Source organism: Canis aureus, chromosome 15 (assembly GCF_053574225.1).
Source record: "Canis aureus isolate CA01 chromosome 15, VMU_Caureus_v.1.0, whole genome shotgun sequence".
Classification (NCBI taxonomy): domain Eukaryota; kingdom Metazoa; phylum Chordata; class Mammalia; order Carnivora; family Canidae; genus Canis; species Canis aureus.
This window is the reverse complement of record NC_135625.1, coordinates 61416858-61430188: the sequence shown is the minus strand read 5'-3', so window position 1 is coordinate 61430188 and position 13331 is coordinate 61416858. Positions and strand designations below refer to the sequence as shown.

At 41.0% G+C, this 13331-nt stretch overlaps 1 protein-coding gene across 1 annotated transcript; it reads left to right on the top strand.

The window, feature by feature from the left end:
• Nucleotides 1-4878: 4878 nt before the first annotated feature.
• LOC144284985 (serine protease 1) lies at nucleotides 4879-9609 on the top strand. Its single transcript, XM_077850206.1, has 5 exons — nucleotides 4879-5037; nucleotides 7416-7575; nucleotides 7878-8131; nucleotides 8680-8816; nucleotides 9353-9609. Exons 1-5 carry the CDS (start codon nucleotides 4998-5000, stop codon nucleotides 9500-9502), a joined length of 741 nt encoding a protein of 246 aa, XP_077706332.1. The 5' UTR covers nucleotides 4879-4997; the 3' UTR covers nucleotides 9503-9609.
• The last annotated feature ends 3722 nt before the right edge of the window (nucleotides 9610-13331 follow it).

Here is a 13331-nt window from a genome sequence, read left to right as displayed (position 1 = left end):
ATTGTGTCTCATGCTTTGGTACAAGTTTCTGTCTCTATGATTCTCTTTTTTGTTCTACCTTGTTCTCTATCATTCCGACATCCCAGCCCTAAATACCCAAACTCCCACTTACTTTCTCCCTAAAACATTATGTGAAGTAAAGCCCATAATAAGCTAGTTCTCTTGAGATTACTAGTTTTATTTCAAGCCACACCTGATCATTGCAACTGAACCATCATACAATGTTAAGTGTGGATATGGGGCATTTAAATAGGTCCTTCCTTATGTTCTCAAGCAGGGTCAAGGACAATCTGACCTACAGCCTGTTTTAGCAAATGAAGGTTTCCTGGGACTTAACTGCCCCCACACATGCATGCGCTGCTTTCATGCTGCAAAAGAGGGCAGTTGTGACAGAGGCTGCTTTGCCTACAGAGCCCGAAACATTTACTCCTGGGCCTTTTGCAGAAAAAGCTAGCTGAGTCTTGCACACAATTTTATGGAGAGAATCATGTGAAGTTAGGATAGAAATGTCCTCATGCCAATGCCATCCTTCATCAGCGTCAAGGAAACCTGTTTCCAGGGTTCAGTTTACCAAGAAAGCACATTTTATTTGTCAACACTGATTTCCTGCCTAATGGCAATGATTAGGAATTCAGGTTAGTATAGACTTGCCAGGCTAGCATCAGGATTATTATACAAGCACATACTTTGTAACTTGTTCCTTTTTGTAGTCCAACTGCCCTGATTGCTTATTTCAGTGACTTATTATATCTTTTTTCAGAGAGAGGAGTTCTTCTTTAAAAATTTCCCTTCTGGATGCTTGAGTGGCTCAGTTGGTTAAGCATCTGTCTTCCATTCAGGTTGTGATCTTGGGATCCTGGGATCATGTCCCATGTCAGGCTCCCCATTCAGTGGGGAGTCTGACTCTCCCTCTGCCTCTCCCCCTGCATGTGCTCTCTCACTCTCTCTCTATCTAATAAACAAAAAATCTTTAAAGATTTCTCTTCCTGTTGGAATGGTAAAAAAGCCAGTAATGGCCTCAGTTACTAGTATTGTATTAGCCAGGAAAGTCGCTGGAGGAGCTAAGGAAAAAGAAAAACACATTCCATTAAAGAAAAGATCATAAAATTCCCTTCAGAGGCCGTTGACTCTTGCTTCTGCCAATATAAATGTCAATATATTTGCTGGACCCCAACCAGCTCCCAGTTCAGGAACAAGTTTAAATAGTCCTCCAAGGCCACTAAGCCATGTGCATGAGAAAGAGAGGTGACAAATACAGATTCATTAAATATAGACACGTGCTTCAGGGCCACCATGTGTTTGAAGTTAGGAAAAGAAGAATCAGTACCAACTCACTCTGCTGGGCAAAAGGAATGTGGCCATTCCCACACCTAGTACGTGGCTCTTTTCACGGATGTGACTGAGAAAGGAGAATTCCTCCTCCCTCCCCCACACACTGTGGCCTGTCCAGTGTTGATTATAAATAAGAATTCCTCGATGTTATTGAGGATAGAAGTTTTGCACACATAAAGTATGCCTCTTGAAGTGGGAAATTTCAACCCCATTCTCCAGGGGCCAACTTCACAGAACGATTCACAGTATCTCATAAGTAAAAGGTATCTTGTAGGTCCAAGCTCACACATGATCATGCAAGGGTTTTCTTCTTCGGGTTTGTTCACTCACTTTACCTAAATGATGGACATGATGCTTACGTACAGAGACACCTCATGCTGATTCCATATTCCCCTGGCCTCTTCAACATGTTCTCCTGGTCTCTTCCACTTGGTGTATGTTTCTTTTTTACTTAAAATCCAGATCTACTCCAGATGCCTGGGTGACTCAGTGGTTGAATATCTGTCTTTGGCTCAGGTCGTAATTCCGGGGTCCTGGGATTGAGTCCTATGTCAGGGTCCCCGCGGGGAGCCTGCTTCTCCCTCTGCCTATGTCTCTGCCTCTCTCTGTGTGTCTTTCATGAATAAATGAATAAATACATAAAATATTTTTAAAAGTATCCAGATCTACTCTGCTCCATAGCTCTTTCAAACCTCAGCAGCCACCACAGCCCCCACCATCAGCAATCCTTAGGGTTCCCCACTCATTTTGTCTAGCCCTCTGCCTAATACTAGGGGATGTGTATCTCCAGCCGTTTTCAATATGCATTTTCTTTGGTGGCACCATATACTAAAACGACTAGTCTTCAACCTCATTTCAGATAGCGCACAAATGACCATTGTTATTTAAAGAGCTGTATTATTAAATAGCTTATGTTCATTCTAATGCACATTAGGTAAAAATTCACCAGCCAATGAGAAATCTTTGCTTGAGAAAGCAAACTCTTTACAAAAATTGATAACATTGATAAACGTGCAGCCAGAATGGTGGGGGAGAGAGGGAAGACACAAATTATCACAGTCAGAAAAGGAGGAGGTAATGTCACTGCTGCTTCTGCAAATATTAGAAAGCTAACAGGGAAATATGATAAACACCTTTATTCTAACAATCTTGGTGACTTAGAAAAAGTCTATTTAAATATCAAAGCGTCAGTTATATTATAGTCACCGTGTTCAGTGGTTTCCATGCAACATGTAGGAGAGTTATTTGGAAATAAATGAAGTCCAGAAACTATCACTTGGTATTTTCCCCATATCTTTCCCCATATCTCAGGCTGCTGCCTTATATGACTGAAGAATCATCACACTTCCTCCAGAGGGGTCCATGTTCCTTTGTTGCAGGTGTCTATTTGGGAATTTGTAATTGACCCTAGATAATTCTCCTTATCTAGTGACCCTCACAGGAAGAAGGGGTCTAAGTGATTAAGCCTAGAATTCGCCAGGGAGAGCTCCCTAAAACATACAGCAGCACATGAGCCAATAATTGTGGAAATCTTGCTCTAAGATGTGTTTTTCGTATGGGCTAAGATTTCTGATGAGGCTCAGGGAAAGTTCTAGGATGACACAGAATCCTACATCTTCTAACACCTCATCAGGGAGTAGTCAGGATGGAGCATAGTTGGACAGGTTGGAAAGGCTTTCCCTTCTTCATTCTGTGCCTGGTTCTTTCCTCAGTTTCCCTGATTTTTAGGAATCAGTAAAGGGCAGCCCCCTGCCTTATGTGCCATTCATTCGGTGGTTAATGAGTGCCCTAACATTTAAGGCACTTTCCCATGGCTATGGCTTTAGAAGCTTCTTTGCTAATCTTTTCTCCTTAGATCAGTTGTTCCCAGCTGGGAAGGCTTTTGCCCCCAAGAGAATATTTAGCAATGTCTCCAGACATTTTGGTTGTCACAAGTGGGAGGAGGGGCTAGTGATATTTGTAACTAAGGCCCAGGATGCTGATAAATATCCTACAGAGTGCAGGGCAGTTACCCACAACACAGAATTAATTACCTGGTCCAAGTGTCAATTCCGCCTTCAAGTTAATCATCTTTTTACCAACAGAATTTCTAATGTAAAAGCAACAAACTACTTCAGGAGGGATGATTTGCTAAAGCAGCAGTAATATCCTGGTTGGCCAGTCAGGTGTTTGGGAGTAGAATCTGGTTCTATGTAGCTACAGGTTAGTTCTTCCCGACATTCACTTATTCTGGATACGTCTACCATACCTCATTAATTATGAGAACTCCTGGTCAGGAACACATTTCTTAGATCTTTCCAAGAATTCTATCTGTTCCCAAGAGTTATCCTTTAATTTTGTAGAGTTCTGACTGTTCCCCTTAATTATGTTTATGGCACCACAGTGGAGGACACGGCCCCTGAAATAAGGCTGCTTAAGTCTGAACCTTGTGTTGGTCACTGAAGAGTATAAAACGTTGAGCAAAGCATGTAATTTCTCTAAGCTTCACCCTCCCCATCTATAAAATGGTAAAAATTAGAATAATACTTATAAAGCAGTTGGTAAGGATTGACCTGAATTGATGTACATAAATCCCATCCACAGTGCCTGACACAGAGGAGGCCTCCATAACTTCACTTGTATTGTCATTGGCCAAGATTTCCGCATTAGTGTGGTGTTCAGAACATGGTGAGCTTATTGAGGGAAGTGTTGTACAGTGATTAAGTGCACAGACTCTAACGCCAGATTTCTTGGGCTGGAATCCTGACCCCGTCGTGTCCTTGCTATGTGATTTTTGGTCAAGTCTCCTGCAATTTTGTGTGCCTCCATTTTCTCATATGTAAAGTAGGGATAGTAATAGGTACCCCTAAGGGTTGTAATGAGGATTACTAAATTGATATATGCCAAGTTTTATATATGTAATATATATATAATAATTTCTAGTAAATGTAAGTTGTTCTTTCACTCTTCTGTCTAGATTGATCCTAGCTTCAATTCAGAACAATTTTTCTTTTCTCAAGGAAACAAGTTATACCTATTAATAATGAAAAGCTAACATGGTTATACAAGACCAAAGATACTACAGAAAAATTATATATTTGTGAGAGAGCTAATTATAATTAAACTTCAAGGGGGTAAGGGTCCCTGGGTGGCTAAGTGGTTGAGCATCTGCCTCTGATTTGGGTACTGGGATCGAGTCCTGAATCAGGCTCCTCCTCTGCCTATGTCTCTGTCTCTCTCTGTGTGTCTTTTGTAAATAAATAAATAAATAAAATCTTAAAAAAAAAAAAAAAAACTTCAAGGGGGTAGTGTTCAAGATGGTCCTCAAGATAGAAGTTCATAGTTGAGATGACCAAGTACCTAAGATTTTTGTCTGGGAAACAGGACACCCGTAGCCTTGTTCCATGACTTTACTCCAACTTACTTTTCTATTAGTGGGAACAGATAGCACCAGGTGGGTTTATTACTTCCATTCCCATAACCTTCTGGAAAAATAGATAAAAGCTAATGTTTAAATCTGATGCTGAATTATCTTCAATTTGGCACAGAATTGAATTCTAAATTTGGATTAGTAAATCATTTTTCTGGCACTCATGGCCTTGAGTGTCAATGTCAAACCTGGAGATATAAATAGCTGTGAATAAGGAGGTTCACTGCACACCCCAGACCAGATCCAGGGAGCAACCATGAAGACCTTTATCTTCCTCGCTCTACTGGGAGCCACTGGTGAGTCTATGATAATAAGTGAATCTGTTGGTGTCCGTGATGTACTTATTTGCACTTTGTACTCTGAAAGACAACAGTGAATGTTGAATGTAATCTCTGGGCTCAAGAAGTTTAAAATATTGAAACAACAGTGTATATAGTAGTCTCATCTTTTCTGTGGCAGATACATCCACCCACAGTGGGTGCCTGAAGCCACAGCCAGTACTGAACCCTATATATATAGTTTTTCATATATATATATATATATATATATATATATATATACACACACACACATATATGAAACATATATAACATATATATATGTTTAATTTATAAATTAGGAATAGCAAGGGATTAACAACAAAACTAATAATAAAAGAACAATTATAACAATATACTGGAATAAAAGTTATGTGACTATGCTCTTTTCTCTCTCTCAAAATATCTTATTGTACTATACTCATCTTTCTTTCTTTTTAAAGATTTTATTTATTTATTTGAAGGACAGAGAAAGAGAGCATGAGCAGGGGGGAGGGGCAGAGGAGGAGGGAGAAGCAGATGAGCAAGGAGCCTGATGTGGGACTTGAGCCCAGGATCCTGGGATCATGACCTGAGCCCCCAAGCCAAAGGCAGACACTTAACCAACTGAGCCACCCAGGTGCTCCTGTACTCACCTTTCTTGTAATAATGTGAGATGATAAAATGCCTGGATGATGAGATGAAGGGAAGTGAATGACATAGGCATTGTGACATAGTGTTAGGCTAGTAATAAACTTCAGAGGATACATCAGAAAATGGATCATCTGCTTTCCTGATCTGGTTAACCAAGGGTAGCCAAAACCATAAATAAGGGGGGCACCTACTGCTGTATAAATGCCTATACATAATTAAGTCTCACTAGTTGGGGTAAGATTATAGTGAGCAGGAGTAATTAGTGTAGAAAATATAAAGAGGCAGAAATTGCCCTGAACTTCAAAGTAAAATCTATGGAGGAAGAGAGAAAAGGAAATGATAGTTAACATTATGGAAATGTTGTTTTGACCTTTCTAAGCATTTGGAGTTAATAATCAGGAGTTATAATTGGGACTAGTAACTAGTACTAGTAACTAGTAACTAGGGCTCATTGAAGAGGCTATGAGGATCAGAGCCCAAGGCTCTTCTACACCAAAGGGCATTGTCACAGGGATCTTAACAGGTGAAGGTACTTTATTTCTCATGAATAAAACCTAAGGGCTGGATTTTACAACATTTTTGCTAATGAAATTTCTCTGTGTAAAATACCCTATTATTTAATCATCAAAAGAAAGAACAATTTCTATTTTTTGTACTACCAAACTTTATAAAAATCTTACTACTAAACTTTCCCAAATTGGATGGGTATACATTCAATACATTAGTAGATACATCTAGAAATGTCTTTTCCAAAATTACTTTAAAATACTTGAACAATAGGGTGCCTATAATACAATCATAGACTTTGAAGCCATAGAAATCTTAATAAATCAGTAGGAAGACTTCAGAACGCTGAATAAATTGAAAAATGTTGGAAACATGATTGAGATAAAGGGAAAGGTTGGAAAGCGAAAACCATACAATGTTCTATGAAATTACATCCTGAAAATTTTAGGCGAGAACCAAAAAGAGAAATTAAAGTACAAAAGTCCAAAACTCCCAATTCCTTCCAGGCTAGAACATTCTTAGGTAGCTTCTAAAAGCTCCCTTTCTGTTACTTTATGGGGTTATCTATCCTATGCCAAACACCATAAATAAACATAAGCATGATTACTGTAAGGCTTTGTTGAACACGTTTGCATGTCTGCTGAGCAAAATTTTGTACAAAAAGGATTATATCCTTAGATAGCAATGTTCAGGGAATTTACTACACAGAGAGTCTCCGATTGAGGTGTGTGTGTGTGTGTGTGTGTGCATACATTAAAAAGTGTATTTATCAGGGGATCCCTGGGTGGCGCAGCGGTTTGGCGCCTGCCTTTGGCCCGGGGCGCGATCCTGGAGACCCGGGATCGAATCCCATGTCGGGCTCCCGGTGCATGGAGCCTGCTTCTCCCTCTGCCTATGTCTCTGCCTCTCTCTCTCTCTCTCTCTCTCTCTCTCTGTGACTATCATAAATAAATAAAAAAAAATAAAAAAAAGTGTATTTATCAAATTTAAGGCATAAATTAAGGATTAGATACTTAGAATAGTACAAGCAGGGTATGTGTTAAAGGTATAGAATAATAAGATTTTGGAAAATATTATGTAAAAATTATGTTATCATCTCCTGATTATGTGTGACCGGAAAGCATTATCTTTCCTAGTTAATCTGTAAAAACTCAGTGGTAAGTAGACATTCCAAGATGGATCTGTTTAATAGATTGTTTCTAACTTTTTCTGGTCAGTTGCTTTCCCCATTGACGATGATGACAAGATCGTCGGGGGCTACACTTGTTCCAGGAATTCCGTCCCCTACCAGGTGTCCTTGAACTCTGGCTACCACTTCTGTGGCGGCTCCCTCATCAACTCCCAGTGGGTGGTGTCCGCGGCTCACTGCTACAAGTCGTAAGTCACCAACATTCACATCCCTGTCCTCACAGATCAACTCATGCCCCAGCCCTGCCAAATCACAAAGGGGGTAAACAGCGCAGTTAGGCTTCAGGGGTGAGCATTCAGATTCTAGGAGCCTCCTCATTTCCTCCAGGCACTGAATGATGATGCATTGAGGAAATTTTACATGGAAAGGTACCTGTGTGTGGAAACACTAGAAGGGGATGGTGTTCGCGCTTGTGCTCCTGATTGGGGTGAACTGGGAAAGGGGCAAAGCTCAAGCCGGTCCTCACAGAATTGTGCATCCTTTAATCCAGCCGAATCCAGGTGCGTCTGGGAGAGTACAACATCGCAGTCTCTGAGGGTGGAGAACAATTCATCAATGCAGCCAAGATCATCCGCCACCCCAGATACAACGCAAACACTATCGATAACGACATCATGCTGATCAAACTGAGCTCTCCTGCCACCCTCAACTCTCGAGTGTCTGCTATCGCTCTGCCAAAATCCTGTCCAGCTGCTGGTACCCAGTGCCTCATCTCTGGCTGGGGAAATACCCAGAGCATCGGGCGTAAGTGTCACCTGGAACAAAAGTGCCAAATCTGAAAATCCGAGAAATGAAAGACATGTTGAGGGTCAGCAAGTCCAAAGTGTCCAAATTGTCAAGCAAGGCAAGGTTCCTTGAGGATAGTTTGGGGCTATATGGAGTCTTAGAAAGATTCCTTTGCCAGAAAACACAACAGAAATGAGCTATGATAAAGATGGCAGATATCCAGTTGAAGTGTGATTAGTGATTTGCAAAGAAGTAGAAGCTGAGGAGAACAGAACAGAGGCTGAGGGATTTGGTACTGTCTAAAAGGTACACCTGCCTGAGAAATAGTCTCTAGATTTGAGATCTGCAGTGCCTGATGCTAGCTAGCATCAGAGAGAATAACTTGTTGATTAAAACTGTTTGGAAGACTTTCCAAGTAAAAGTTGCTCTTCCAAAATAGAAGTTACTGGCAATCTGAGAGAGTGGGTAAGGGGTTGGGGGTCAGGGTGGGGGGCGGAATATTGGGAAGGAAATCTCCACGAATGCTGTGGGTAATATTCTCCCACTTTTACTCTTGCAACCAACAGAAAACTATCCTGATGTCCTGCAGTGTCTGAAGGCTCCCATCCTTTCTGACAGCGTTTGCCATAATGCATACCCTGGCCAGATCTCCAGCAACATGATGTGTTTGGGCTACATGGAGGGTGGAAAGGACTCTTGCCAGGTTAATTTCTTTGTACTCCTTTTTCTAGCTGAGATTCATGCATTTCCACCATAGTTTCCCTTTCCCAAAACACGGAAAATTGAAAAGCTGTCTCTGGGATGGATTAGAAGTAGGATTTGGGATAAGTGATAAATTTTCTTTTTGAGATATTAATGGCTAGGGTTAAGAGTAAAAAGATAAACAGAAGATGGTGTGCAAACAGAGCACCCAGGTGCCCTCCTGAGGAGGTATATTGTAGAAGGAACCTTTCTGAAAAAGCAGGGCTAGCTGGGCAGCATTGCGCTCACTCACTCAGTCCTCCCTTCCTGGCCCTGCATGCCTGTAACTAAGAAAAGAGCAGACATTTGGAGGTGGGAGGAGAAAGGAGAGGGATGTAGTCAGAGGATGAGGATTGGATTTCCAGGAGAAGGGAAGGTGCTTCCTGGAGAATCAACAACCTGGGGAAATGGACTCAGGGTAATGGAGAAACAATTTTGAGCTTTTCTCCCATCCTGGCGTAGTTGAGAGTTCTTAACTGTCTCTTTCTTCTTGTGCAGGGTGACTCTGGTGGCCCTGTGGTCTGCAATGGAGAGCTCCAGGGCGTTGTCTCCTGGGGTGCCGGCTGTGCTCAAAAAGGCAAACCTGGTGTCTACACCAGGGTCTGCAAATACGTGAGCTGGATTCAGCAGACCATCGCTGCCAACTAAGCATGCGACCTTGTGTACCACTCTATGCGCCATCCCCTGTTGGCCAATTGCATCTTCCAACTATGCTTGAGAACAGTATCTAAATAAAACCATTTTGTTCCACAGCACATGTATCCAAGACCTGTCCTTACTTAGTATTTATGAACTTTCTCTTCAAACCTGCTGCTGAGTAAGAGGGTGGACATAGAACTGAACAATTACAGGAGAATAGAATTGGAGAGGTTATGTGGTTCTTCACTCAGCCTGACCAAAGTGAATTTACTGATCACTTTCTATCTGCTAGGCTGTGTGGTCCCCTGAGGATATAAGCATGGATAAGCTTAGAGGTCACTGTTACCATCACATTTTTTTTTTTTTTGGATGAGACCTCATGTTTTATTCAGTTTATGCTGTTTGTTCAGACACTGTAAAATAATTTCAGAGAACAAAATGTAGTGTTCTAATTGGAAACGAATTGGTTATTCTTTTAAACTCTGCACTGTACCTAAACCCCTGGATGCTTTGTTTTGTTTTGTTTAATTTTTTTTATTAGAGTTCAGTTTGCCAACATATAGCATAACACCCAGTGCTCATCCTGCCAAGTGCCCCCCTCAGTGCCCATCACCCAGTCACCCCAACCCCCTCCCACCTCCCCTTCCATTACCCCTTGTTCATTTCCCAGAGTTAGGAGTCTCTCATTCTTTGTCACCCTCACTGATATTTTCACTCATTTTCTCTGTATCTCAAGCCCAAAAAGATGAGTTAATTCTTGAAGGAAATGACATTGAACTTGTTTCAAACTCAGCTGCTTTGATCCAGCAAGTGACAACTGTTAAAAACAAGGATATCAGAAAATTTTTGGATGGTATCTATGTTTCTGAAAAAGGAACAGTTCAGCAGGCTGATGAATAAGCGCTGAGTTGTCCAGCAACAGAAACAGCAAGATGCCAGATGATTTTTCAGACTTCTTTGTGATACCTTAAGAATGCAATAAAAACTACACTGATAAAAAAATATTTCTCTTTATTCCCTTTCACTAATTTTTACATTCCCCAAATGAATGAGACCATATAAGGTTTGTCCTTTTCCGATTGACTTATTTCACTCAGCATAATACCCTCCAGTTCCGTCCACGTCGAAGCAAATGGTGGGCATTTGTCGTTTCTAATGGCTGAGGAATATTCCATTGTATACATAGACCACATCTTCTTTATCCATTCATCTGTCAATGGACACCGAGGCTCCTTCCACAGTGTGGCTATTGTGGACATTGCTGCTAGAAACATCGGGGTGCAGGTGTCCCGGCGTTTCACTGCTTCTGTATCTTTGGGGTAAATCCCCAACAGTGCAATTGCTGGGTCATAGGGCAGGTCTATTTTTAACTCTTTGAGGAACCTCCACACAATTTTCCAGAGTGGCTGCACCAGTTCACATTCCCACCAATAGTGCAGGAGGGTTGCCCTTTCTCCACATCCTCTTCAACATTTGTGGTTTCCTGTCTTGTTAATGTTCCCCATTCTCACTGGTGTGAGGTGGGATCTCATTGTGGTTTTGATTTGTATTTCCTTGATGGCTGGTGATGCAGAGCATTTTCTCATGTGCTTGTTGGCCATGTCTATGTCTTCTTCTGTGAGATTTCTTCATGTCTTTTGCCCATTTCATGATTGGATTGTTTCTTTGCTATTGAGTTGAAGAAGTTCTTCATAGATCTTGGATACTAGCCCTTTATCTGATACGTCATTTGCAAATATCTTCTCTCATTCTGTAGGTTGTCTTTTAGTTTTGTTGACTGTTTCTTTGGCTGCGCAGAAGCTTCTTATCTTGATGAAGTTCCAATAGTTCATTTTTGCTTTTGTTTCTCTTGCCTTCATGGGTGTATTTTGTAAGAAGTTACTGTGGCCAAGTTCAAGAAGGGTGTTGCCTGTGTTCTCCTCTAGGATTTTGATGGAATCTTGTCTCACATTTAGATCTTTCATCCATTTTGAGTTTATCTTTGTGTATGGTGCAAGAGATTAGTCTAGTTTCATTCTTCTGTATCTGGATGTCCAATTTTTCCAGCACCACTTATTGAAGAACCATCACATTTTTGAACAGATGATGACAACAAGGTGCAGAAAGTGGAAATCAACTGCCCAAAGTCATTTGGCTAGCTCATAGTTGGGCAGAGACGAAGCTCCAGCTGTCCTTATTCTTGATGCTTTGCTACTGCTGTAATGACATGGTCTCCCTCTGCAGTCTAATTTATCTGAAACTCTGTGAGGCTAGATAAAGGAAACCACCAGATGGAGAAATTTTTACAAATCACTGATTTTGTGCATCCTTCAAGGTTTTCCTTACCTATATGTTCCAGTTCCCTGAGATCTCTCTTGTTTTCCCACTGAGATTTTATTGCTATAGCAGGCATGGTGTCTTCACGCAATCTGTGCCCCTCTTCCACCACCTATACCCCAAATCCCAGACCAAATAATATACTATTTTGAACTCTAAGAAAAAGAAAGTGCAAATGCAGGTAAGTTTGCAGAAAATCAATCTATTACACTAAGGTCCTAAAAGTCTTGGCTATAGAGTTGGAGTGTAAGTCCTGACACATGATTCCTATGCATATCTGGTATGGATCCAGGAAAAAGATATAATGAGCATGAAGACACAGCAGCAGGTGGAGGAGGTTTGAAAGGGGGAAATGTTTGCAGCTTTAGTAATAAGGTGAGGAATTGCTTTAGTCAGTATAAGCTGCTATAACAAAAAAGCCATAGACCAGGTGGCTTAAACCACAAACTGATTTCTCATGGTTCTGGAGGCTGGGAAGTCCAAAATCTGGGTGCCATTGAAATAGTGGGGGCCTACTCCCTGGCTTGTAGACAGTGTCCTTCTCACTGTGTCCTCACATGGAAGGGCTCTAGTCTCCTCTTATAAGGACGCTAATCCCATCACAAGGGCTCCACCTTTATGACCTTATCTAAACCTTGCAAAGGCCCCACCTCCTAATATCATCCCATTTATGGATTAGAGTTTGAGTACATAAATTTGGTGGTGGGACACAAACACGCAGGCCATACCAGGTATCTTGAAAGAGGAAGGTATGGGAAGATATACATCCCATTACCAAATTCCTATTCCTCTGTAACTTTGGATGGCACATGCATAGGGAACAGTCCTGAGCCCTTAATATCATCTTGTCAGTGCCACCAGGATGGAACCCAAATTCCTTAGCCTTGTATTCAAGGCTCTTAAATATTTGGTCATAACTAAGCTGATCTGTCTTATTTCCATGGTTCTCATCAAATTGCTTTTACGTTTTCATACAGCCTAAATTAATTTCATATTTAACTCCTCTTTATTAAAATGGGTAGCTTTAGATCTATCTTAATTAAACATCTCAGGTTTCTCACCAGAAACAAATGAGCTTAAAGATTCTCCTATTTCCTCTGAAATGCTTTTTATTCTACTCCATCACCACCATCAATATACACCTACCCACTTCACCACAAGTAGAGGGCAGATTCAGAGAAGCCACAGGCTCAGTGAGATACACAAAAGATGAGAGATCAGGGCAGGCCCAAAGAAAAGTATGAAGAAAAACAAACAAGTTCTATTTCTTGATACCATTCAATAGTCCCTTTTCAGCCTCTCGTCACTTTCTACCTCTTGTCTTGTTAAAATCTAACTCTTTGTAATTTGTAACTGTATATTAAAATGCAAAATCTGTATGCTCTTTGACCCAACAAAATCATGTCTAGGACTCTATCCTATTAAAATATGCTTATAAAAAACAAAAACAAAGTATAAATGGGAATGTAGCATTCAGAAGTTATTCGTTGCAAGGAATACAATATCCAACTCACGTGGTCTT

Coding starts and splice junctions, on each gene's coding strand:
- LOC144284985 (XM_077850206.1), top strand. CDS start 4,998: ATGAAGACCTTTATCTTCCTCGCTCTACTGGGAGCCACTG. Junction 5,038..7,415: donor CGCTCTACTGGGAGCCACTG/GTGAGTCTATGA, acceptor TTTTCTGGTCAG/TTGCTTTCCCCATTGACGAT. Junction 8,132..8,679: donor AAATACCCAGAGCATCGGGC/GTAAGTGTCACC, acceptor TGCAACCAACAG/AAAACTATCCTGATGTCCTG.